Below are 26,733 nucleotides of genomic sequence, written 5' to 3'. Positions count from 1 at the left end.
TTGTTAATGTTCCAATTGATGTGGAGGATGACGAAGATTACAATTTGAGTGATTTTTTGAATTTGATGATGATATAATTGAAGATTTTGGTATGGAGGGTGATGGAATCAATAGAGCTATTGGAGGCAAGCAACTTGAGGGAGTTTGGAATGGTGAAGGAGATTCAGATCATGGGGATAGTGATGAGTTAAGGAGTGCAGAAGGGTCATCTGATGATGAAGGGAATTCAAGGCCTAGGTTCCTTGAGTTTAACCAGCGCATTGGCATGGAGAATGAACAGCTAATGAATGATCAAAAATTTGCATCACATGTACAACTAGTGTAATTATTGATTCATTGAGTGTTATTTTTTTAGCAAACAATATACCATTTGTAAACACTCATTTGATATTTCAATTCATGGCATATTGAGATCCTTTTAAGTTTTATTACACCATATATGCAGTTACAATGCACGTCTCTGTTTAAACTTATACGTAGTTAGAATGCACATCTCTGTTAGGGTGACATTTCTTTGGTCATCTTGAAAGCTATGCCAATTACAATAAAAGCACAGGAATGAATCTACAGCCTTTCCTGCTAGTATTTTTCCTACCACACCCTTAATGGTTAGTTTCAATTAGTTCCTCCTAGAACCAACATCTGGAATGGACCAATATATATTGAATGAATTAAAGAATTACAAATGGAAATGTGGCAAGTGGACAATTACTAAACTTGAGAAAAGCTTTTCCCACAGATAATTACTAAACTTGAGAAAATATACTGCCATTAATTTCATAAGTTGAACATTACATAGTTGTGAACATTTGTATATTACATTACATCTAATTTTCACTTATAGATACATTACATTACAAATCCTTTTTTTTAGTACTCCTACATATTTAGTCACCGCAAATAAAGACGACTTTCAACGTTAACACTTGGACCCCATACAAAAGGCTATCACAATCCCACTATTGATTTAAGAAACCACTAATAATCACCAAAGCCACTTAGGGATTCTCTTATGCATTGCAGCTTCATTCTTCAGCCTTCAGTTAGTGTCCAATAGTCTAGTAATTACACTTTTTTCTAGTTGGTGTGAATTCAATGTCATGCCTCTCAAAGTAGTTACATACATCAAATTCTTCAGTCTTCAATCTGATCATCTGAGATAGCTACATTCCCTGCAACAAATAGATTTTAAAATCATAAGAACCCTAGGTTACATAAACCAATAATTTTTTATATTACACTCTACTACAATTATATACTACCAAATGCCAGGTTTGAATGAAAGCATAATGCAAGCATTCTTCCATTCAGGTACCAAGATGCCTTTATTAAAGAGGTGGATGTGAGACTAGTTTGTCATAATCTTCCTGCAGGTCAACAAATGCAAAGTTCATTTTAGATACCTCATTTTGTATTTCAAAGACAAATTTGTCAAGTAGGAATGGTGAACAAGGAATAAGATGAATCAAGGACACTTTCACTTTAAATATACATATCAATTAGAATGGACCTTATTGGCAGTTTCTCCTGGTAATTACGATGGCGATCACAAAAATGATAACATAACAACAAATCCATAATAATGTTCCTTGCATCACATTTAGAAAGATAATTGCTTCAATCTACCAAACCTACTGGTCTAAGTTTATTACCATTGTAGAAGTAAGAGGCTTTTTATTAGCCATGACAATGCAACAACCCAAATCAACCACTTGTTCATTACTCTAATAGTCTCAGAACTAGTAGAGCAATCCACTAGGGCCAAACCTACAATAAATCAAAAATACCAAATTAAAAACCAAGAGCATGAAAACAGGCCCAAAAAAAAAAAAAAAAAAACCCAATTTCTAGAATTTAGTGAAACATAAAAGAACAAACACATGCATACCACATACCCATTGATTTACCTAGAAGAGCTGCAATGTCTATAAGTTTTGTTGCTGAATCTGAACTAGTTAGTACTTGATATTTAGCTCCTTCAAAGAAAAAAAAAACATACAAATAAAATTGTAAATCCATTTTAATGAGTAAAAGCAAAGACATAGATATATATAGTAATGGAATTACCAGAAGTAGTAGAGAGTGTGAGGAGAGAAGAACCATTGGACTTGAGTTGACAAAGTTCCAAAAGAAATAAGTATGGTACTGCTTATGCATTTGAAGCTAAGAACATATATGGTGAGTTAGTGTTCAGGGGCATTAGGAGTTGTGCTGCAACCTCTGTGACTTATGCTCTTCAAGAAGCCTTAGTGGAAGCATCTATCACAGCTAGGAGCCTAGGATTTCAGCAAATTTTGTTGCTAACTTGTTGCAAAAAGCTAGTCCAAGTCTGCAGTGGGTGGAGAATTCCGGATTGGAAGGAAATGACTATGAGACAGACATTTCACACCTTCAGCAGATGGGATTAGTTTCTAAGCTGATTTTGTACCTAAGGTTGTCATTTCTAATGTTTGGCAGTTAGCCGTGATGGCTACAAAAATGCCAACTCAGTACTGTTGGCCTAGCATGGATCATGTTGTTAGCTAATTTGAACTTTTTCTTTATATGGTATAAAAAAAAGGCCCATCTATTGGAAATTAATCTGAACTGATGCGTGCAGCCAGTTTCAGGCTTCATTGGTTAAACCATCAGAGCAGTTGTCATATGTCTCTCAGGCATTTAATCAAACACCCAGTGAACGACACATGGAGATAAAAAAAAAAAACAAGAATTTCACAGGGACCCAACCCAAAAATTAAAACAAACAAATAATTCTTACTATAGAAATTCTTACATGGAGATAGAAAACAAGTTCACCGCTGAGCTCACAGAGACCCAACCCAAAAATTAAACCAAACCAATAATTTCTATCATAGAAATTCGTACATGGAGATCAAAAAAAAAAAAAAAAGAAGTTCATTGTGGATTTAAACTCAGGGAATAAATGAAGGAAAAAAAAAAAAAAAGACATACCAAGATAGAACAGCGCGGTGGAACCACCAAGGCACTGGCGGAACAAGGGCGGTGAGACGGCAGGGATGGATTAGTTTCTAAGCTGATTTTGTACCTAAGGTTGTCATTTCTAATGTTTGGCAGTTAGCCGTGATGGCTACAAAAATGCCAACTCAGTACTGTTGGCCTAGCTTGGATCATGTTGTTAGCTAATTTGAACTTTTTCTTTATATGGTATAAAGAAAAAAGGCCCATCTATTGGAAATTAATTTGAACTGATGCGTGCAGCCAGTTTCAGGCTTCATTGGTTAAACCATCAGAGCAGTTGCTATATGTCTCTCAGGCATTTAATCAAACACCCAGTGAATGACACATGGAGATTAAAAAAAAAAAAAACAAGAATTTCACAGAGACCCAACCCAAAAATTAAAACAAACAAATAATTCTTACTATAGAAATTCTTACATGGAGATAGAAAACAAGTTCACCACCGAGCTCCCAGAGACCCAACCCAAAAATACCAGGTGGTACAACAAATCAAGCTCACAGAGACCCAACCCAAAAATTAAACCAAACCAATAATTTCTATCATAGAAATTCGTACATGGAGATCAAAAAAAGAAAAGAAGTTCATTGTGGATTTAAACTTAGGGATGGATTTAAACTCAGGGAATGAATGAAGGAAAAAAAAAAAGAGAAGACATACCAAGATAGAACGGCGCGGTGGAACCACCAAGGCACTGCCGGAACAAGGGCGGTGAGATGGCAGGGGAAAGCTCACAGTGGCTTTGAACTGAACGCTTGAGCTCCTTCATCACCGGACCTGTTTCTCTTCCTCTTCTGTCGACTGGGTTTTGTGATTTTGGGTGATTAAAGTTTTTTTAAAAAAGTGACGTGAGTCTCACGTGTGCTTATTCCGTTTGTGTTTTAATGTGAGACTAACTGAAACATTGATTTGGTAGTTTAAAATAGTTTAAGGAGTAAATTGGCCAATAAAAAAGTTGAGAGGGTCTTTTGGCCAGTAGTTGAAAGTTTAGAGGGTGTATGAGCATTTTTCTCTAAAGTTTTGCTACAAACTAACAGCCATTTTTAAACATGGGACAATCTTAGGACTAAATGTATTATTTTTTAATTTAATAACAACAAAGAAAGCTCCCTTCACTTTCAGTTACTTTCCCCCTTATCCTATTCATGAATCACTACTTGTTTTTGTTTTTGTTGTTGTTTTAGGTTTTTTAGGTAAACACAATTCAGTACCTCTTTTAATTTGGAATCGGTTTTGATCCTCTATTGTTCATTCAATGGATGGAGGAGGAGCTACTATTTGATCCCTAAATCATTGTGAGATGGGTACATTTTTATTGGTTTATTTTGTCAAAAGATTATAACCGATATTTAAAAAAGCAAATTGTAACTATCATGGTTAGATGAGTACAATTTGTAGTTCAGCTGACACTTTTTGTGTATTTTTATTGAGAACATTCAAAATTCAAATCTTTAATCTCCTACCCATTGTAATTATCAACAATTTTCTTTAAATAAAAATAATTAATCATATTTTCTTAAAAGTAATTTTTTTTACCTAGATTTAAAAAATGAAAATAAAAAATAGATTGAGATTTTAGATTAAAACTAGGAAATAAGAAAAATGGGGTGGAGAATGGAGAATTCATTTGGGTATATTTGTGCACCTCGTAATCTCATTGAGTCATTATGCTGTAGTTCATGAGAAGAAATTGCCGACTTCATTCGAGGATTTGAAGCCACATTTTTTTTTTTGAGGAAATAGAAATATTTATTAGAACACACGAACACGAAAGTAGTATATAGAGTTTTTTTTTTTAATTTTTTTTTATAACAGGTTTATAATATATTACATAACTAGAGTACTACATTGAGTAATTGACACACACACACACACACAAAGAGACACATTAACCTTATCACACACGCTCCGCACGTGCAATGAGACTTTTTTTTTTTTTTTTGAGTTTAATGTAATTTTTCAATTTGAATTTATCTACTGTTAGTGAGGTTATGCAAGAATGAATTTTTAAGAAACTAAAATTTACGATTTGAAATAGAGTAAATTGTTTGGTTTAGTGTGTGCTAGTTTTTAGGAAAAAAAATATATTAAATGTGCATGAGATATATTTAAAGAGTAATACTAGAGATACAAACTTTTTTACAAGAAATTTTACAAACTGCTAATGTGATGAGTGGTTATTGGTAAATGAAAAAATGATATTAATGACAGGCCTAAATGAAAGCTAATAAAAAGCTAGCCACATCAACAGTTTGTAAAATAGTTTATGACTGTAACATTACTCATATTTAAATAGAGAGTGTACTAATTTTTAGGAAAAAAATTTCTTTGACAGTTTTTTTTTTTTTTAATTTGTTGAATTACAATTTTAACCCTATTTTTATTTTTTAAGAATAAAAATTATCTAATTAGATTAGAGGTATTTTTGACATTTTTTTTTGAAGCCATAACTAATTTTTTAAAGTCCTATATATCTCTCTCTCTCTCTCTCTCTCTCTCTCTCTCTCTCTCTCTCTCTCTATATATATATATATATATATATATATATATATATATATATTTATTGAGAATGAGTTGATATTGATAAAGAAAGCCATAATTTGCTCTAATTTTTTATTTTTCAAAACCTTGTTCTCACTTTCCTAAAGCCCAGCCCATCTCTGTTGGGCCGGCCCATGAATAGCTCTATGATGCTAGCAGTGAAGAAGATAAAGAGTGAAACAACAAAAAAAAAAAAGTAGTAAAATTTATGCGTAGACTTGACAGTGCGTCATCTCAGGTTAAGTTTGAGTTTGACTCGGTTAGTTGTGTGGTTGATGTTGTTGGATGTGTTGGAAATATGTGTATGAAAATGATTCTGAATGAATGTGAGATGAAGGATTGGTGTTTTAAATGGAAGAATGTGTGTATTTGTTTAAATTTTTTGTGGGTTTAGTGGGTGTTCTTTGATTGATTGCTCTAACAAAATTTGTGCAAAATGACAGCAGGGAAGGGTGAGGAAGGGGAACTTTTCTCTAAATGAATTCCCTATTTATTAAAAAGAAAAAAAAATTATTTTGGTCCATATATTTTTGGATTATTATCAATTTGATCTTTATATTTTGATAATAGTTAATTTGGTCTCTATCGTCAAATCACTGTTTTTTTTTCTTGTATTTTCTTGCACTTTCATGGCAACCAAACACAAACACAAATTAAATTTATCAATCTCTAACTTTGATAAAACATATATCAACTTAGCTAGCAACTAAAATAAACCCATATTAGATCCATAATGATTGCAAATTGAAAATAATAGGGATAAAATTGATTGCAAGTTGACCAATTTGATTGCTACCAAAATATAGGAACCAAATTGACTGTAAGTGAAAAATAATATGGATCAAATTGATTGTTACCAAAATGTAAGGACCAAATTGATAGTAACCCCAAAATGTAAGAGTCAAAATGGTATTTTTGGCTTATTAATTTTTGGCTTATTAAAAATAACTTTTTAAATATTTTTTTTCATTCATTTGAGAGGATTGAACCCTTTCTCTAATTCTAAGAAGGTTCAAAAAAATCCATGATAAATAGCATAGTAAAAAGAAAATTTTAAAGTACTGATGGTAAAGGGTCGATCGACATTCAGAATACCAAAATCAACACTCTGCTATTGGCTAGAGTGATGACTTGCTCTTTTACCATTTCTCTATGAAATTTTCATTTTTGAAAAAAAAAATCTGATTTTATTCTAATTTTTGGTATTTTAACTTTTAAGAGATGGACTCTTTTGATTGGATTGATGCTAATCATGAATAGTCTCTAGATTATCAAAATAATTGTTAGGGTCATATTTTGTGTAATTGACTAATCCTTTGACAAAATACACTTTACTTGTAATTGGGTAGATCTAAGATGAGTTTAATACATCAAGAAATATGTTGTTCAAGTATATCAAGTGTTCATATTAAAAGACATGAAGTTGGTATAAGAAACAAGTGAAAAAAAAATTGTTCATTAAGTCTTGACAGATAGCTCGACAGATGTCTACTATTGAGACTTAATGTAAAACTCGATAGATGGCTCAACAGCAGTTCGAAGCTTGATAGATGGCTCGACAGTAGCTCGATCTATCGAGAATTACAATTTTCAGTTTTCCAAATCTGAAATTTGGCCTAAGCTTAGGTATTTGTTTAGGTTTTTTTTTTAATTTTTTAATTTTCGCAACCCTAGACATATATAAGGTTTATTTTAAGAGTCGTCACATACAGATACAGAGACCTTGGTTTTATTTTCTCTGTGGGAAGCTACTACGCTTGTATGTCATAGGGTTTTGTAACCAAGTGCTTCCAGATCTTTATTGTTGATGAAGTAAAGAACTTTGCAACTAACAATATTGTTCAAGTTGTTGGAGTTAGTCACGTACTAGGATCCGTGCAAAGGATTAGTCATAGATTGGAGATTTGTGTATCAAGGGAAAGAAGGCTACTACAAGATCAAGTCCAATTGAGTATTGGAGCAAAGATTCAACTGTAGGTTGGTGTTTCGGGATAGACTATGGTAGTTGGTAAGATTTCTTATACTTGTAACCGCTTGATTGTTAATTAGTGGAATCTTAAAAGTGGTGACCTTAAAATCACTCGGTGAGGTTTTAATCTAGTGAAAGGTTTTCTCTATTTATCAACAAATCACAGAGTTATTTATTTTCCGCTGCATATTAGTTAATTGGTGATTTGTTGGTGCTTTCACGATTTGCATGTAATTTGACTTAATTAATCAACTTAGGTAATTGGATTACTTAATCGAGGTCAAGCTATCTTAACCCAACAATAATTATTCATTCATGGAAATAAAAAATCATTTTAATAATCCGAAAGTTCCACATTTATACCTTAGAATTAGCACTTGTTTGCATATCCATAATTATTTTCTATTTTATCAATGAGAATCAAGCCTTTTTTATTGACTTTAAATTAGTCTTTTAAAGACGGTGAGAATCCGACCTGAGGGGGCCATAGATTCACATTTTAAGGGGTAAAAATAAGAAATACCCCAATAGCAAATGTCGAGATATGTAGATTGAATGTAGATATTATTTCCCCTAATCTAAGGGACTTATATGAAGTGTTCACTTTAATTTAATTACTAAGGAAAATTAAGAAAACCTCGAAAGTAAGGGTCGTCAATGGGCCGCCCGGCCCATTTTCACTTAGTCCATGGGCACAATGGGTTGGGTATAATGGGCTATTAACTAGTTAATGGGCCGGGTCGAGCTAGGCCGAAAGAGAAAATCTCAGCACATGACCTTACCCATGGGCAATGCCCATTTTGTCTTTAGTGAGTTGGGCTATCGAGTTGGGCCTAATGGGTTACCCATGGCTTGTATTAACATATTATTTTATTATTTTTATAAGGAAAGAATCAATTTTTATAAGGGAATAATCAATCAATTTTTTTAAAAGAAAAAATTAAAGAATTTAATACTTAATTACAAATTTTTTACAGTCAAATCTATTTAATTTTTTGTTTTGTTGATGGAAACCTATTTAATTTTTTTTATTAAGGCTTTAAATAGTTTTTTATTTTTATCTTTAATAAAAAAAGAAATGTCAAATGGTTAATTCAAATTTGCTAGACTACTAGAAAAATATATATTTAGTAAACTAAGTTTATCACAATTATTTTAAGTATCTTAGTGGTTGAGGGAGTTCTCTTAAAAAATTCATTTATAATATCTCAAAATCAATCCTTCATACACTTCCCTAATATTTTTGTTATGAATTATGAGTTATTGGGTTGGGCCAATGGGTTAGGCTAACGGGTTAACCTACTGGGCTAGCCCACCGGGTACCCATGGACATAAAAACTAGCCCACGGCCTAACCCATTGGGCTAGTGGGCTACCCATGAGCCTCAATAACAATGGGCCAGGCCGCCCATTAGCCCAATGGGTCGTCGGGTTTCTGGGTCGGGTTATGGGCCGTGGGCTATTTGATGACCCTTACTCGAAAGCAAACTTTATTAATGAATACTAGAAAAGTAGATGAAATGATGAAGACAATCAAATTAAATGGTTTTGACCCTAAAATATAATCTAATAAAGAAAAATATGAGGTTATTTGTCCTAATTATAATCTAGCAAAAAACTATAAAAGGAGATTGCATTACAAAAGACCTAGTCTACATCCCATAGATAAAGATTGGGGCTACATTACTAAGTGGAAATGTGTTACACCCACTGATGAGACTGACGAAATCAACTATCGACGAGACTAAGGCATTTGATGGGGCTGACGAGACCGCTCTCTGAGACGAGCCTAAGCAAGTATCCACGTCACCGACGAGGATATCAGGATCATTCAATGCCACCAATAATACCTCGGACAGTTACAGAACCAGCTGGACAAACCGTTAAAGGCATATTAAAACCCCATTACTCAGCAAGAAGCGTTACTAAAAGAGGCATTAAAGTCACAATAACTGCCACAACGGCTAGAATCTAGAACAACATCTATAAAGCCCACACATTGCCAACAGAAGGTACAAACACAGTTACAAGATATCCCTAATCATTCTTATAGTCTATTATTATAAACTCCCTTGTACTAACTTTGGCATCGGAGGCGTTGTGGCAGGCACCACACCGGTGACCATTCTGGAGAATTTCTTCTTCCGTCGTGACACAAGCAGACCTCTGGTCCTGTCTGGACGACCTCACCACAACTGACGAACCCGTGATCCATCAGTTTGGCGCCGTCTGGACGACCTCACTACAACTGACGAACCCGTGATTCATCACCTACCTTTTTCGATTTGTCTCATAAGGTACAATGATGAATTCAAACAAATTCACATTCCCATCATATAATTAAAGGAAAAAAATAATAAAATAATTCATCGCATTTATTGTTTGCAGAATTTTTAAAAAAAAAATCTTTTTGAGAGGATTATTGTTTATAGAACTAAAGCAAAAAGCGATAAATTAATGAAGAAGAACATTGTGAGTTTAGTTAGTTCAACTGGTAAAATTTATGATGGTTGAATAATAGATCTAAAATTTGATCACTGCCTACACCAAAAATCAATTGGTGTCTTAGTCTAATGATAAAGAGCACAATCATCATAAACGGATGTCATAGATTAAAACTAAAAAAACAAAAATGAAGAAGAACATTAAAAATGAATAAATAGAAAAAAGGGGGAAGGGGCGAGGGGTGAAGAAAAAAGAAAGAAAGAATTATATATCCTATTATAGCATGCATGGTCAATTCTAAAATGCATGAAAATGTTAAAGGGTGAAAGGGTGCTTCATATACATAATTCCCATGTGAAGCATGAATGTATGAGACTATTATGGTATTTCAAAAAAACTCATATTTAATATCAAAGCTAAAAATTGGATATCTCAAGTCTCAACCTATCTTCCATTATTTCGTGTGAGTTTTCTAGATGATATGTTAATGAGATGCAATATAAAGAAGATAAGATTTTATTTTACTTTTTTTGCATTATTTTATGTGATGCAAGATTAGAAACATGTTGGATTTTTTTGAAGTAATACATGAACAAAGTAATTTTATTTATTTGATTTAAAGATTTCCATGGAAAAAATTCATATTCTCATTCTAAACATTAAAACCCATAAATCTTTGAAAATCAAACTCAATCAACTCCTAATCTAAAGTATGGAAAAAATGATGTACGAAGCATGAGGAGTATGAGGCATGAAATGTACATAATTATGTGGTAAACATAGGAATGGCAAAATCATCCCACCTGTGCAGATTTTTTCCACTTTGGACAAGTGATGGGATAGAGACGAGTTTTGTTCACCACACCTGAATGTGTGTGTGTGTCTATATATATATATATATATAGATTTTATTTAATACATATTAAATTATCTATACATATTAATTAAAATTTTATTTAGATATCCTAATTATAACTTAGTTTTTTTTATTTATACACATTCTGGTACAATATCCAAAATACTTGTCTATCATTCTCATTTAGTGCTATCATGGTCGCCTTTTTCCTTTTCTATTTCATCTTTATCTCACCAATCTTAGAACATGGAACCATTGCATTAAGGTTAGTATAATATCTTCAAACTCAAACTTATCTTGCTCCCATTTCACGCGAGTTTTTCCCCCCAAAGAGGGGATGGGATGGGGACAAGACACTCATGATCTGAACCTATCTTGCGTTGCCCTATTGTCATCCCTAGATAAACATGCTATTATCACATATTCCTAAATCAACTTAATAATAAGAAATCTTAATACATTGAAATCTTATCCTAGATAAATATATCCTATCATATAAACAATTAATTAAAAGGGGTAGAATCTATACCGACATGCACACTCTTCTCACAAGATTAAGTGACAAATTCTTCAATCTTGAACAAATCAGATCAATGTAACCATGGATACGGTGATGAAAATTTGTGGGTCTCGGTAGTGGTAGGGTTTTCTTAGCACTAGAACTCTAATACTTAGGCCTCTCCATGGGTCAGTTCGGGTTGGGTTTGTGCCTAACCCAGAATTGACCCAACCAAATTGGGTGGTCATGTTGACACCTCATTTTGCAACTCGTATTTAACCTCACCTGGAGGGTAAAAGGGTAATTTTGCCTTGAAAATATGCATCTTGATTCTAGTTATTAGATCCTTAATCTCATTTCACCAAAATGATCTTGATGTTGTAACAATCAAATCGACTGGTCATAAGCCCCAATCGGACCACCAAATTGAAAGTTATCATCAAATCAAGTTTTAATGACTAAGATGCACTATCACAAATTGAGTCTGACCATATGTGATTATGAACAATTGATTTCAATTGGTTATATGTATAATCAATTTGAGATCAATGATGTGTCATAATTTGATTGGTTAGGATTACATTTTATGATATGGTAAATAGTTAAAAATTAATCATTCAATGAGTAATTAGTGCAATTATCTTTTAATTAGGGTAAATTTGGAACTAATTAGGTCTGAAAGGAGTGATTGGAGCTTATTAATATTAATTGGAAACTAATTTGGGACTTATTAATGTTAATTGTGCTGAAATCATTTTCTAACAAATGACATCTACTTACTATTTCATCGATATCTCTCATAATATTTTGAATCTGTAAATGAGGTTAATTTTCCCATAAACTAGACATTCGGGGCTTCAATTTGAGCAGAAGAACGAGACAATTTCGATCAGAATTGAGTTAGATATGATTTTTCGAAGTTAGCTTTACAGGCTGTTACAGCAGCTACGGGAAAACCGAATTTTGGCTTGCTCCTCACTCCCACCAATCTCTACATTTAATGCTCCAGATTTTCCCGAAGGCTAAAATGAGGTTTAGATTCATGATTCTTTGTCAACCTTCATTAATGGCCTTCCATTCATATTTCCTCTCCTTCATTCCAAGACAGAAAACCCCTCTCTTCCCCTCTCTTGAGTTCTAGTGATGTTGAGTGGTCTTGTCATATCTAAGTCTTCCTAAGACTCAAGGTATTGAGTGGGACTCACTCTTCCTTTTCTAACTCTTCTTTTTCTCCACCCTTAGGACCTCTACCAAGAGTCTCCTCCTCCACTATATGAATCTTGCATGAAGGTATAATCCATTTTCCTAACTTGTTTTTTGTGTTGTCATGATGAGAATTTAGGATTAAAGCATGATAGTAACTATTTAAATTCATTTGAATGTGTTTGAATTTTCTTAAATGTTCTTATGTGTTCTTCACATGTTCTTGGTTGTTCATCACATGTTCATGCATAACACAAGTTTCGATCTTAAATCCACATCAAAAACTTGAAAAAGATGTTTGTTTAATAATTCTTTTAAATTCTTGAATTTAGGATATTACCATCCACACACATTCACTAGAATTTATTTTTCAATCCAAATGAAATGCTTAATAAATTTAATTAGGGTTTATCACATGCACACACTTCAATTTCAACATGCAAATTGATTGATAACATATTAGATGATGTGATATGAATGTTAGCCATCATGGTCTAGAAGACCGATTTCACAGGGCAAAGTGGGTGCCTAACACCTCTCACCTTGTAACATAGCCTCCAAACTTAGATCAAGGGTTGATAGACCAATGTTTATCCTTGTAATTTTCAATTTTTAGATTGTAACTAGGAAACAAAGCTATGTACTTTATCTTAGATTGTATCTAGGACCAAAATCATGTCATTTTCCTATGATCAATGTAAATTCAATTGAAAATTAATAAAATGAGAAAATTTTCAATTTTGGTTTTCTTATTTATCCCAATAATTAAATAAGTGGTGACTCTATTGTAAAACCCAGGGGAAAATATAACTAGTCAAACCTTCATTTTGAGAGGCAATAACACGACTCAACTCATTCACATGGGTTTGGCCTAACACTCTATAAAACAGGCCAGGGGCGCGGTCTCTCACTGATCAAAATGTCAACCCACCACCAACTAGAGTGATTGATCAAATCGGATCGTGCGAGTTGGAGCTTCAATGGATGTCGGGCGGATCGGTCGAGTTGAAGACCTGGAAAACGGCAAGAATCTGACTAAGAAAAGTTGAAAAACAACAGAAATCGAGCGAGAAAAATTTGAAAAACAGTCAAAATCCGGTTAGATTTCGCCAGATCTAGCGAGATCTTGGCCATTTTCGGCAAGATCTCGGCTAGATTTGGCAAAATCTCGCTAGATCTAGTATAGATCTTCTAAAAAAAAAAATCCCAAAATTCGTCGAATCTACAATTTCTTGCAGAAAAAATAGATGGGTTAGTCGGTTCGGGTTTCTCAGATTTGAGAGGAGGAGATCCGATACCCGACCCGTTGATCTCGATTTTTGGAGAATGAAATCCGTTGCTGACCGTTGGAGCAATCGGTTTGGTCGGCAGTGGGTCGGATTCGGTCGGCGGTAGCGAGTGGGTCGGGTCCGACTGGTCGTTGGACAGCCCTACTAATACTAAATGGTAGGTAGCAAAAACCTGCACCCCTTTAGAAAAGAATCAAAATTAAAATTAGATGAAAATTTATAATAAAAAAAAAAATTGGAATCCTGGAACCAAAATGCCAATTGACATATTGCCTCGATTAGCTTTTGACACTCTAGTTACAACAAGAATGCCGACCAGACCTTGTGGGTCCTTCCTTCTAGTTTTTCGATTTTATTATGAATTTCTATTATTTTTTAAGAGATAGACCAGGGTAACGTATTATGGATTTCTTTTTCTTTTTTTTGAAGCATATTATGGATCTCTTTTTAAATAATCACAAACTAAATATTATTCTTTAAATTATGCTTGCACGTTGTAGACGCTCATTTTTTGACAAGCCCAGAAGAGAGGAAGGCCCAAAGTCATGGGCTATAGAAAGTATTGTGGAAGTACTATTAAGCGAGTGACAAGAGCAACGAATAGTGGGTCTAACAGACAAATAAATAGATCCTGAGGAAGTAAGTGGGCCTAAAAAGGCCCGGAAGAAAGTAACCACGAACCCATGGGTTGTATAGATGTGGAAAAGTGAGAATGGGCCATAGCTGCTATGGCAGGCTCAAAATAGTGCAAGTAAAGAAAGTAGGGGACTGTGGAAAACCTATAAGCCCCAAAGAAAAAGTGAGAAATACTTGGGCCGAGGAAGCCCAAGAAGTTAGTAAAAGCCCATGGGAGACGTAGAATTGAAAAAGGGCCAAGGATGCCCAAACGGAAGTAGGTGGGACAATAGGGGCCTGTAAATAGCAAAATGGCCCAGAAGGATCATTGGGCCTTCCGAGAAAGAACGAACAGAAAAGGTCCAAAGTGGCCCAACAAGCTTGGGGTCAAGAAGGCCTCATGACAGGCATGATAGAATTGTGTGGCAGGAAGCAAGTAACAGGGGCCGGGAATAAAAGGCTTGGAACGGCCCACGAACAAGCATGACTCAGTCCTCAGAAGATGCAAGCCACAAAGGAAAGGTCGGGTGAAATAACCCACGCCAAAAGAAGCCAAAAATGAGCAGTAGGCTGAGCAGTTTGACGTTCAGACCGCGGTAGACAGATGAGCAACAGGTAGGGTTTGAACAAGCAAGGAGGTAAGGCACGCGCAAAGCCCAGGCACCACCAGCTTGTACCCAGCCAATATAAGAAATGGTGAGGTCATGGGTCAGAGGTAAGGAGGTATGGTCTGGTGGTGGGGAGGGGGAAAAATCCATTTTTGTGTTTCCTGCTCAAGTCCTTTTGGAAACAATGTCCTGCTGGCATGCGAACCAAAAGAGGCAAGGATAAGTAGGAACCACCAGGTGCATGCCGTAAGGGGTAAAGGGAAGGAGAGTATTCATCCCGTGGCAGGTAGGAATGTCGCAGGAAGTGAGCAAAACAAAAAGTCTTCTCTGACTGAGGCAGGGTAGCACGGGCTAGGTGATTGACCAGTTAATGATGGTCGGCAAAGAAGCCCATGCCAGACAAAAACAGTTAAGGGCTAAAAGGGTAAAAAGTCAAGCGTGGCTGATCCTATATAAGAAGTCCTACATTAGATGAAAGGAGGGAGGAGGGACGGAGAAAAGAACGGAAAAAAGAACGGGAGAAAGGGAACCTCTGTAAAATAGTAGAAAAAATGATAGAAAACAGGGGATTAGAGGGCGTAGAGAAGAAAGGAGAGAAAAGATAAAAGAAAGAAGGAAAGTAAAAGAAAAAGAAAACAGAAGCAAGAAAGAAACAAAGCAAATGGAGTGATTAACATGCACCAAATGGATTGATCTCCCTCTCCCCTTCTAACTCATGCTCTCTGTTAACCAAACAAAGAATCTAGATCAGCCAAAGTCACTTAGGCCCATTCCTTCAAAGCAGCTAATTTCCCCTCAGAGAAATTAGTCGTGTTGAGGGAGTGGTTCCCTTTTCTGACACGAGCTCTATGAAACAGCCCATCGCAGCAGGCTAACGTTTATTTACTTAATACGCTCTTGACTCTCATCTGACATTTATTATTCAGATATTATATTGTAAAACGGCCACCCTTCATTGAGACCCACTGACTATGTTGCTTAAATCTTTATTATTTTCCTGTCCTCTTCATCATATTTGCCTGCTGTATCTAACGAGACAGTTCTACTTGCCGTAAAGATCTGATTGCCAAAAGACATTGTTTGTGCACAAGCCGAACCAGGAAGGTTTGTTCTCGGACCAGTCCCAACTATCCAACTCAGAAGAAAATCTTGGGCCCAGTATAGCAGCAGGCAGCCCAGCCTAACATTGCAAAAAAGGCCCATACACACGTCTACCATTAATATCTCTTTAATAAATGACCTCACGTGATGGACTGTTCTTTTGAATTAGAGCGAGCCAATTCTCATCTCTAACTTATCCCTAGTGGTAGCTTAGACTTTGGATAAAGATGGTGACATGCTCTCAATTGATTATATTTCTTCTATTTTATCTTGGAAATAAAGTATATTTATTCAATAAAAAAAATTATGGAATTTTTTGCCCAAGTGAAATAACATTTTGCTTTTAAGTGCTAAAAGTGCATATTTTGTGCTTCTAAAATGGGATTTCTATAAAGCCCAATTAAAACAATTAAATTTTATCTCATGCATAAATTTCTCATTTTAAAACCATCTTTAGACCAATGCTTTTGTTTTGTTTTGTTTTGGTATTATCTCAATCAAAACATTGATGTTAACTTATACCCAAAAAAAAAAAACTTGTATTCCCTCAAGTTACATGATGACCTATTATGACGTGGATTTTAACCGTAGGTCAAATTTGGAAATTTCAAAACATATAAAATGGCTATCTTGCCTTTGCCTTTGGGCACTTTGGCTCAAAAAATGGGAATTTTCATGGTTGCTAACTAGGTTTTCTACACCAAGACTCAAAATATTAACATGCTACTCATTGTTCCAATTATAAACATAATGATCATAATTGTTTGTTCTAAATTCAAATTTAATAATTGCACTATGAAAAGAGTAATCTTTTTTAAATTTTGTTTTGGCAAAAAACACCTCTTTGGTCTTTAGATTAGTTTGGCCTTTATTTCAATCTAGTCCTCTACTTTTAACGGCTTTCATTTTGATCCTTAAACTTTAAAATTTTCTATCATCATCTTACATTTTTACTTACATAAAATGCCTACATTGCTAATGGACTGCACTGCTAGTTTAAAAATAATGTCTTTAATCTGTTTAGGTGTTGTTGTGCTGAGTTAGACCAGAAGATTTTTGTTATTTATAAATGGGAAATGCTAACGAATACCCTTAAGGTATTGATTAACAATCCATTTAAAAAAAGTTTTTATGAGAAAAAAAAATTAATGTTTTGACAATTTTTTCATTTCTCATAAAAGTAGTGTCAAAACTTTTCTAAAATAAATTATTAACCAATTCTCTAAGGGCACTTATTGGCATGACAATTTAGAAATTTTTTTATTTTTTTACTTTCCATTTATATTTTATGATTGCATGCATTTGTACCAGTTCAGAACGTGTAGCCCCAGGGTGGAAGTAATGTGTGGCTATCTTCTTTTTCTGTTTTTATTTTATTTTATTTTATTGAATTAAATTTGTGTGTGTGGGGCTGTCTTCAAACTTAAACACTGGAGAAAGACGATCTCATTAATTTCTCCAACATATGGAGGAACGCAGGAATGGCAAGCAATTAATTTGCATTGACTTTGAATTCATATATATAGTGTTGTGTTTCCTTGGTAGGAGCCTATGACTATTCTATGCATCATCACCCCCATGAATTGATAACGTATGGAGTAGCTTCCAAGTTCCAAGTTTTTGTAGTATCACCGTCGTGCTCCACCTGACACTCTCCTTTATGATCCTAATAACTCACCCAACTACTCACTGTCAAACTCCACCTGCCCATTCCTACATTTATAATCTTAACCCGTCAACTCAATTTCCATGACTGCTTAAATTGAAGCATTGTGTTTGCTTTCTTTACTTGGTTTTTTGGTACAAGGAGTCTCTCGATGTCGATTCATTTGGAATTTACCGATTTGATACATTTTCTTTTCACATAGATCCGTAGGTCATTAATTTCCTCGAAACCGTCGATAACCTTTATCGGTATTTCAATAACACGGAAAAGATAAAGTCCAAGAGGTCAGTATGTACTGTTTTCCTGTTTTTTGAGAGATAAAATATAATTTTAACTTCTCATATTTTATCCAATAAAAAAAACATATTTACTGTATTTTATTATAGGGTCATGTTAACGAGTGTTTTAGGATAATGATTAATAATTTATTTTGAAAAAATTTTGATACTATTTTTATGAAAAAAAAATTGTCAAAATATTAATTAATTGTTTTTTTCTCATAAAAATTTTCTTTAAATGGATTGTTAATCATTACCCAAATGGCATAGATTAACATTTCTCTTATAATAATTGTTCTGTATTATCAAGATAAGACATAAATTAATTTCTGGTGTAAGTGAAGTTCGAACTTATGTCGCTTTATGATAATTGTTCTTTATCATTAAGCTAAGACATTAATTAATTTTTTTTATATAAATGAGGCTTGAGCTCCAAATCTCTTAGTAATGCAATAACTAATCGGAGTGTTACAAGTTGTGTTACAAATTAACAACTTGCAAAATAACCTATATACAACTATGCTAACAAATAATGCCAAGCTCATAGTTAGTTGTATCCACCACTCATAGTCAACTAACTTAATTATTGTGAAATTTGCCGTGAAAAAGATTATGTACGTAGCTATACGGATAAGTGGCCCCGAAGAATATGTTGGGTAGTTGGCCTGGTCTCAGGACACTTAGTGGTCCGAGGACATGTAGACAATAGGGAAGATGTAAGAGATAGAACGCCATGAGCAGATTATAGTTGCGAGGTTGTGGAAAATAGTCCAAGGAAGAATGCCTCCTCGGCTAAGCAAAGCAGAGGTGAGAAGGATTGGTCCACCCCCGAGGGTGGCATTCTAAAAGATTCCATTGATAAGGATAAACATCATGGAAGCATGAAACGAAGGGAAGTTGAGAAATATCTAGGAGAAAGCTGCTACCACTGCATTGAATGCTCTACAGCTAATCCTCTGGCCGCATTAATGTGGAGGTGATACCTGAACAGTGGTAAGCAGCCTTACAGCAACTTCTAAAGACTTCAGGAATGTGCTGATGAGACAGAGATCAAGGCCAACAACTTGATCTACAGTGGATGATGGAGATAAAAGAGAGAGGGATATATAATGAAGAAGGAGGCCCCTTATAATGGGGGGATCAAGAATTTGAGAAAGAAAAAGAAAACCATTGCAGTATTGAGAGCTGGACTTGTAACCAAATTCAAAGGAAGCATATATATAAGATTTAGTCTCCTCGGACTGTGCCAATGACGATTCATTTCGTGAAAAACAGTTTCATTCTTGTTTTCTTTTCATCTAGGCTCACTACAATTACTGTCTGATTCATTAAAGCCTGGTTTTGTTTAGCCCACTCTCTACAAATTTATTGTATTGGACTCTTTGGGTCTGAATCATTTTCCCTTTAAGATTGGGAACCAAATCTAGTCCTTACAATTGGCGCTGTCTGTGGGAATACTTGAACTTTAGTGAAAACAACACTAAATCATGGTGGGCTCAGGTACAAACTGGGAGGAGTCCGTTGGGTCCCAGCATCAAGATCAATCTCTCAATCTTAAGAAAAGGAGGGATTAAGAAGTTAGTGTCCATACCACACACACTGGTAGGAGCCAGTCTAGGAGTAGAAGCCACGTCTCTCATGAGGCAACTACCAAAAGCATGCAATTAGAGATTAATTGTTTAAGAAGAGGGTTGCGCCAGGAGCGGCATAGAGGAACTTCTTCAAGTTCTAACCATTCTTTTGGTGATGATAATGATTGTAGCTACCGGTACAGGTCAAGGACTCCTCCTAGCGAATTTTTCTCCTATGACGAGGAGTATCGTGATAGGAAGGGGAGGAGAAGTCCGTCATGTGAAGGCTTGGGCAACGATGCCATGAGTAAGGCTCTTAATCAGATCTCCAAGTCACCTTGTACCCGGAGAATTGAAGAAGGGAGGCTTCCTTGACAGTTTACTCAGCCAATGTTTACCATATACAATGGTAGGACAGACCTTGTGGAGCTTGTTAGCCATTTCAACCAAAGAATGGCTGTTCATTCTAAGAACGAGACTCTAATGTGCAAGGTCTTTCCATCCAGTTTAGGGCCTGTGGCGTTGAGGTGGTTTAATGGCCTGAAGGAGGGATCTATTCACTCTTTTAAGGAGCTTACGAGGGCTTTTGGTTCTCGGTTCGTAACTCGTAGTAGGGTTCCTCGGCCTTTGGACTCCTTGCTGTCTATGGCCATGAGAGAAAGAGAAACCTTAAAGACGTACTTTGACCGATACTGGGAGATGTTTAATGAAATTGATGGAGATTTTGATGACGTAGCTGTAAGAACATTTAAGGTCGGCCCGCCTGCCGAGCACGGATTGAGGCAATCGTTAACAGGGAAGCCAGTTAATAATGTGCGTTAGCTCATGGCCCGCATTGATAAGTATAAACAATTTGAGGAGGATCAACAACTAGGTAAAGGCAAGGCTACAGTGGTCCCTTAGGACAGGACGGACTTCAGGTCGGACAAGTACGACAATAGTAATCGTCCTCAGCGAGACTTTTCTAGGCAAACTAGGGCTACTGCCGCTCAAGTGGTTAACACAGTGTTCTGAGAACTAGTGCATAAAATCTTAAAAAAAAAAAAGAATGAGCCATATTTTCAATGGCCAAATAAGATGGGAGGAGATCCCAAGAGGCGTAATCAAAACCTCTATTGCCAGTACCACTAGGAGTGAGGGCATACTATGAAGGACTGTAGAACCTTGTGGAATCACCTGGCAGCTGGTCCGAGGTGGTAAGTTAAAGCAGTTTTTACATCACCCTAATGGGCAGGGAGGTCAGCTCAGGATCACAGAGCGATGCTTCTTCGAAGCCACCTCTGGGCACAATCAACGTCATTCTTGCCACCCCGGGAAGGACTGGTTCTCACCCTTCTAAGGTGTTATCTATAGTTCAGCCAACCTCAAAGAACTCCTCCCCTAAGCCGAAGAGGAGTAGAGTGGAGGTACGACCAGTGCTGAGTTTCTTTGACGAGGATAAGGTTGGTACCTTGCAGCCACACGACGATGCATTGGTGGTAACCCTCAAGATAAGGGGGGTATGATGTGAAGCGAGTGTTGGTTGATTAAGGCAGTGGGGAAGAGATTATGTATCCTGATTTATATAAGGGGTTAAAGCTGAAACCAGATGATTTGACCAGTTATGATTTGCCCCTAGTGGGTTTTGATGGGAAGGTGGTTATACCAAAGGGCCAAATCAGACTACCAATCCAAGCGGAGTCAAAGGTAATAGAGGTGAACTTCATTGTAGTGGACGCTTACTTTCCCTACACTGCCATCGTGGCAAGACCCTGGTTTCATGCCATAGGAGTTGTCTCTTCCAGTTTACATTTGAAAGTGAAATATCCATCCGGTGACCAAGTTGAAGAATTTATTAGAAGCCAGTCTGTGGCTAGACAGTGTTTAGTCTCTACTATTAGGCATCAAGCTGAATGTGAGCCCTCGGCCTCTGCCGAGCGAGGCTTATAGCAATCAAGGAAGCCAGTGTTATTTACAAATAAGGTAGAAGGGGCGAAGTGTAAGGAATTACAAAAGGTTGTTATAGGTGATGATGGGGAGAAGTTCTTCCAAGTCGAAGCATAGCTGCCTCCTTGGGAGAAGAAAGAATTGGTGGCATTTCTTAGAGAGAATATTGATGTGTTTTCATGGATTGCTTACTAGGCTCCTAGGGTGAGCCCGAATTTCATTTGCCACCATTTAAATGTCAACCCAGCAGCCATCCCCAAAAAGCAACCACCTTAGTGCTTGTCTAAGGAGCATTCTGATGCTGTTAAGGATGAGGTGATCAAGTTTAAGCAGACTGGGGCTATTAAGGAGTTTTTTACCCCGATTGACTGACCAATACAGTGGTAGTAAAGAAGAAGAATGGAAAATGGCGAGTGTGTGTATACTTCATAGATTTGAATAAGGCTTACCCCAAGGATCCCTTTCCCATGCCTTGTATAGATCAATTGGTAGATGCCACTACAAGCCATCTTCGAATGAGCTTTTTGGATGCTTTCTAAGGATACCATCAAATACCCTTGGCTTTGGATGATCAAGAAAGAACGGCTTTTGTTACTCCTACTGAAAATTACCATTACAAGGTAATGCTCTTTGGTTTGAAGAACGCATGATCCACTTATTAGAGAATGATGACTAGGATGTTTGAGCCACAACTAGGAAAAAATATCGAGATCTATATAGATGATATGGTGGTAAAGAGCAAATTAGAATCCGAGCACATTGTTAACCTTAGGAACATCTTTGAGATATTGAGGAAACACAAGTTGCGCCTTAATGCTTTTAAATGCTCTTTCGGTGTCGACTTAGGAAAGTTTTTGGGATACATGGTCACTCATCGTGGAATTGAGGTCAATCCTGATCAGATTAAAGCGATCAACATTTTACAACCACCTCGGAACCTTAAGGAGGTCCAAAAGTTAACGGGGATGACTGCTACCTTGAACCGATTTATCTCTCGGTCAGCAGATAGGTACAGACCTTTCTTCCAATTTTTGAATAAATAGAAGGGGTTTGAGTGGACCGAGGAGTGCGCCCTAGCCTTTCAATAGTTGAAGGAATACCTCTCTCGGCCACCCATCATGTCCAAGCCCGAGGAGGATGAGGTCCTATTTGCTTACATTGCTGTGGCTCTCCATGCAGTTAGCTTGGTACTAATACGGGTTGATGATGAAGTTCAGAGGACAATCTATTATGTGAGCAAATCCCTACATTAAGCAGAGGTCCGATACCTACCACTGGAAAAGGCTATATTAGCAGTAGTGCATCCAACACGTAAGCTCCTCCATTACTTCTAAGCTTATACGGTGGTAGTGTTGACTTAACTTCCTTTTCAATCCCTACTTCAGAGAGTTGATTACATGGGGAGAATTGCTAAGAATTCTAGGGGCCTTTGATATCAAGTATATGCCTCGTACCTCTATTAATGGCCAAGTTCTCGCTGACTTGGTGGCCAAATTTGTCGAACATTCTGTAGAAGAAGAAGAAGAAAAGCAGAACATGGACAGAAAATCAGTTGGAGTGGTCTCTTTGCAAGGGCCTCTATCCTGGAGGGTATATGTTGATGGCGTTACTAATCAAAGAGGAGCCGGAGTGGGGCTGGTTATGATCTCTCCCAAAGGGATTGTCATTGAGAAATCCTTGAGGATAGGTTTCTCGACCACAAATAATGAGGCTGAGTATGAGGCCTTGTTAATGGGAATGAATAAGGTTCAGAAGATGGAGGGAAAGGCATTAAAAGTATTTTTGGATTCTAGGTTGATTGTTGGGTAGATAAAAGGTGAATTAGAAGTCAGGGATCCGAGGATGCAAGAGTACTTGAGTCAGGATAGACATTTATGATCAAGGTTCAAGTCTTTCATCTTATAGCAAATCTCGAGAAGCAAAAATACTCATGCAGATTCTTTTTCCATGCTTGCAGCCTCCTCGGCTTAAAGTTTACCTCAGGTTATCTTGGTTGAGGATTTGTGCAAACCTACCGAGGTAAAGAAGGACCTAGTTCAGGTTCATCAGATTAGGGTGGGACTTAGTTGGATGGACCATATTGTTATGTTCCTCAAGGATGACATCTTGCCTGAGGAGAAATGAGAGGTTGAAAAGGTGCAAAGAAAAGCTCCTCGTATTTTGCTGTTTGAGGACTAAAAATTGTATAAGCGCTCTTTCTTTAGACCGTACTTGCTGTGTATACATCCCAAGGCAGTGGAACCCCTCCTAGAAGAGCTGCACGAAGGGATTTGTGAGAGTTATACAGGTGGCCGATCTCTATCTCACAGAGCCCTCACTCAGGGATATTGGTGGCTAGGTATGCAAAAGGAAGCACAAGAGTATGTAAAGAAATGTGACCAATGCTAGAGATTTGCCCCAAACATTCATCAACCTGGGGGTGTCCTTAATCCTCTTTCTAGTCCTTGGCCTTTTGTCTAGTGGGGCTTAGATATTGTAGGATATTTTCCTATAGTAGGAAACAAGAAATGGCTTTTGGTTGGCACTGATTACTTCACCAAATGGGTTGAAGTTGAGCCACTGGTAAACATCAGAGATATGGACGCTAAGAGGTTCATGTGAAAAAATATTGTCACTAGTTTTGGGATTCCCCACACCCTCATCTCGGATAATGGGCTTCAGTTTGGTAGCAAAAATTTCAGGAGGTACTGTTGTGAAATAGGCATCAAGAACACATATCCAACTCCAGCTTATCCCTAGGGAAATGGACAGGCTGAGGCTGTGAACAAAGTTATAGTCAATGGACTCAAAAAGAGGCTGGATGATGCCAAGGGTAGATGGGTGGAAGAGCTACCCCATGTTCTTTGGATATATAGAACTACCCCTCATAAGTCCACAGGCGAGACTCCTTTCTCTCTAACTTATGGGGTCGAGGCTGTAATCCCTCTGGAAACTGGGTTCCCAACATTGAGAACAAGCTCGTTTACTCCGGATAGCAATGAAAGACTATTAAAGAAGAGTTTGGATTTGATTGAAGAGCGAAGAGAACATACCATGGTTCAGTTGGTGTATTATCAGCAAAAGTTTAAGTAGGGGCACGACTTAAATGTGAAGTTAAGACCATTAGCACCTGGAGACTTGGTATTGCGGAAGGTTTTGGGCACTGCCAAGAACCCGGCATGGGGAAAGTTAGGTTCCAATTGGGAAGGGTCATACCGTATCACCTCGGTTGCTGGTATAGGAGCGTATTTCTTGGAGGATCTATATGAAAAAATTGTACCACGTCCTTGAAATGTAAATAACCTGCGAAGGTACTACTATTAATGAAGGCATTCCTGCCATGTTTCACTTCTGACATTATTTCTCGTTCTTATTATTTGTCTAAGTATTAAATAGAACCTTGGTCATGCTTGATTCCTTGAACCACATACCTTGGGTAAATTAATAATTCTTACTATTCATCTAAGTGTTAAACAAAACCTTGGTCATGGATGTTTTCTCAGACCACATACCTTGGATAAATTAATACTTCTTATCATTTTTCTAAGTATTAAACAGAACCTTAGTCATGCTTGGCTCCTTGGACCACTTTCCTTGGATAAATTAATACTTCCTACCATTCATCTAAGTGTTAAACAGAACCTTGGTTATGCCTGGTTCTTCGAACCACCTACCTTGGGTAAATTGGCACTGCCTAGCATTGTATTAGGTGTTAAACAGAATCTCGACTGTGTCAGGTTCCTTCAACCACATGCCTCAGTTCACCTGAGGTACTATTCACAAGAGGATTGTATAAAGTTCTGGATGGGAGAGTGCTCCACCACCCTCTAAGACTGATAAAATATCTAGTGGTATGCAGGATTCTTTAAATTAATTGTGCCTAGGGTGTATCTTTCAAATGGATAGCATATTTCAGTAATACCATGAACTTGGATGGCTTGGCTAGACCTATTATTGATTGTTTGGGATGTGGCTATTGTATTATCATTTATACAAACAACTGAATTAAGTTATACTTCGTTTGTATGTTGATTAAAGGTAAATGGTATGCCTTTTTAAATAAAGTCACTCCTTGTTGAAAAATATGAACTTGGAAAATAAAAAATGATGTTATTTCTTACATAAAGAATTGCTCAAGCTAAATATGTAAACATATTTTAATTCAGATACTGATATCCTTTATTCTTGTGCCAATTAAGCGTAAAGTAAAGCATAGAAAATGGCAGAACTTGCATAAAACATACACAATAAAGCTTTATAACTGTCATTGGATTGAACCTTGCGAAAGGCAAAACAATTACAAGAAATAAAAGTTTAAGTTACAAGTCCAATTAAAAAAAAAACAACAACAACAACAACAAACTAAAGACTAGGCCTAGTAAATTCTAGTTTAAGTCTAGTTAATCTTTAAGGGGGGATTCACCCTCCCTGTGCCTTTGGTGGGTTTGGGGGCTTCAGTAGTTGTAAAAGCTGGACCTTTGCCTTTAGGATCTTCCTTGGCAAGTAGGGGGATTGCAACCAGAACTACCTCCATATCGTGAGGAGCATTTCCACCCTTAGAAGCATCCTTAGGCGCAGGTTGGGGTTTGGTAGTTTCAGTATCCACCCCTTTTAAAGTCTCTTTTTCTTTCTCGGCGGCCATGGCCGGTTCCACATCCTCAGTAGGGCTACTTGAAGGAAGAGAAGCCCGAGTCTAGATATCCTTGGCCTCATCTACTTTTGTAGGGATAGGATCGGCTTTGGAATCTGTGGAGGTGGGAGAACTTAACACACGGATTGTTGGGGGGTAGTAAACATTCTCTAATTTCCTGAGGGCAGAAGAGGCCTCAACCCCAGCCTGGTCGAGGGTCTTGTTTCACACTTGGAGGCAGTAAGCCCTACATACCCCCGTGACCTCATCCTTGAGGGCTTCCTCGGTCTCAGTTACCCCCACCTCATAGCTGTCCAGCTCGGCATGGTCCCTAGCCTTTTTGGACTCTATCAACTTTTTCTTTAGGCTCAAGATCTGCTCTTTGGCTGTGGATAATTGGTCCTTGGTTTGGCGAAGCTGCTTACGTTGATTCTCCGCTTGCCTCTTAACTCCTTCTAAGGAAGCCTTAGTGCTTTTCTTGTCTTGGTCGGCTTCTTTCAACTTCACAGTCATCTCCTTAATTTTCTTGTCAGCCACGTTGAAGGCATCCATGGCAGCAATGTGCTGGCTCTCTTCGTCCT

General features: G+C 36.8%; 1 protein-coding gene across 1 annotated transcript; it reads left to right on the top strand.

The window, feature by feature from the left end:
* Positions 1-20,007: 20,007 nt before the first annotated feature.
* On the top strand, positions 20,008-20,439 carry LOC142625498 (uncharacterized). The gene has a single exon (XM_075799144.1). It carries the CDS (start codon positions 20,008-20,010, stop codon positions 20,437-20,439), a length of 432 nt encoding a protein of 143 aa, XP_075655259.1.
* Positions 20,440-26,733: the final 6,294 nt, after the last annotated feature.

This window comes from Castanea sativa, chromosome 1 (genome assembly GCF_040712315.1).
Source record: "Castanea sativa cultivar Marrone di Chiusa Pesio chromosome 1, ASM4071231v1".
Lineage (NCBI taxonomy): Eukaryota > Viridiplantae > Streptophyta > Magnoliopsida > Fagales > Fagaceae > Castanea > Castanea sativa.
The sequence above is the reverse complement of the archived record's forward strand: the minus strand, read 5'-3'. Positions and strand labels throughout refer to the sequence as shown.

What these genes read in the sequence shown, in the direction of transcription:
- LOC142625498 (XM_075799144.1), top strand. Translation starts at nt 20,008, where the DNA reads ATGTTTACCATATACAATGGTAGGACAGACCTTGTGGAGCTTGTTAGC.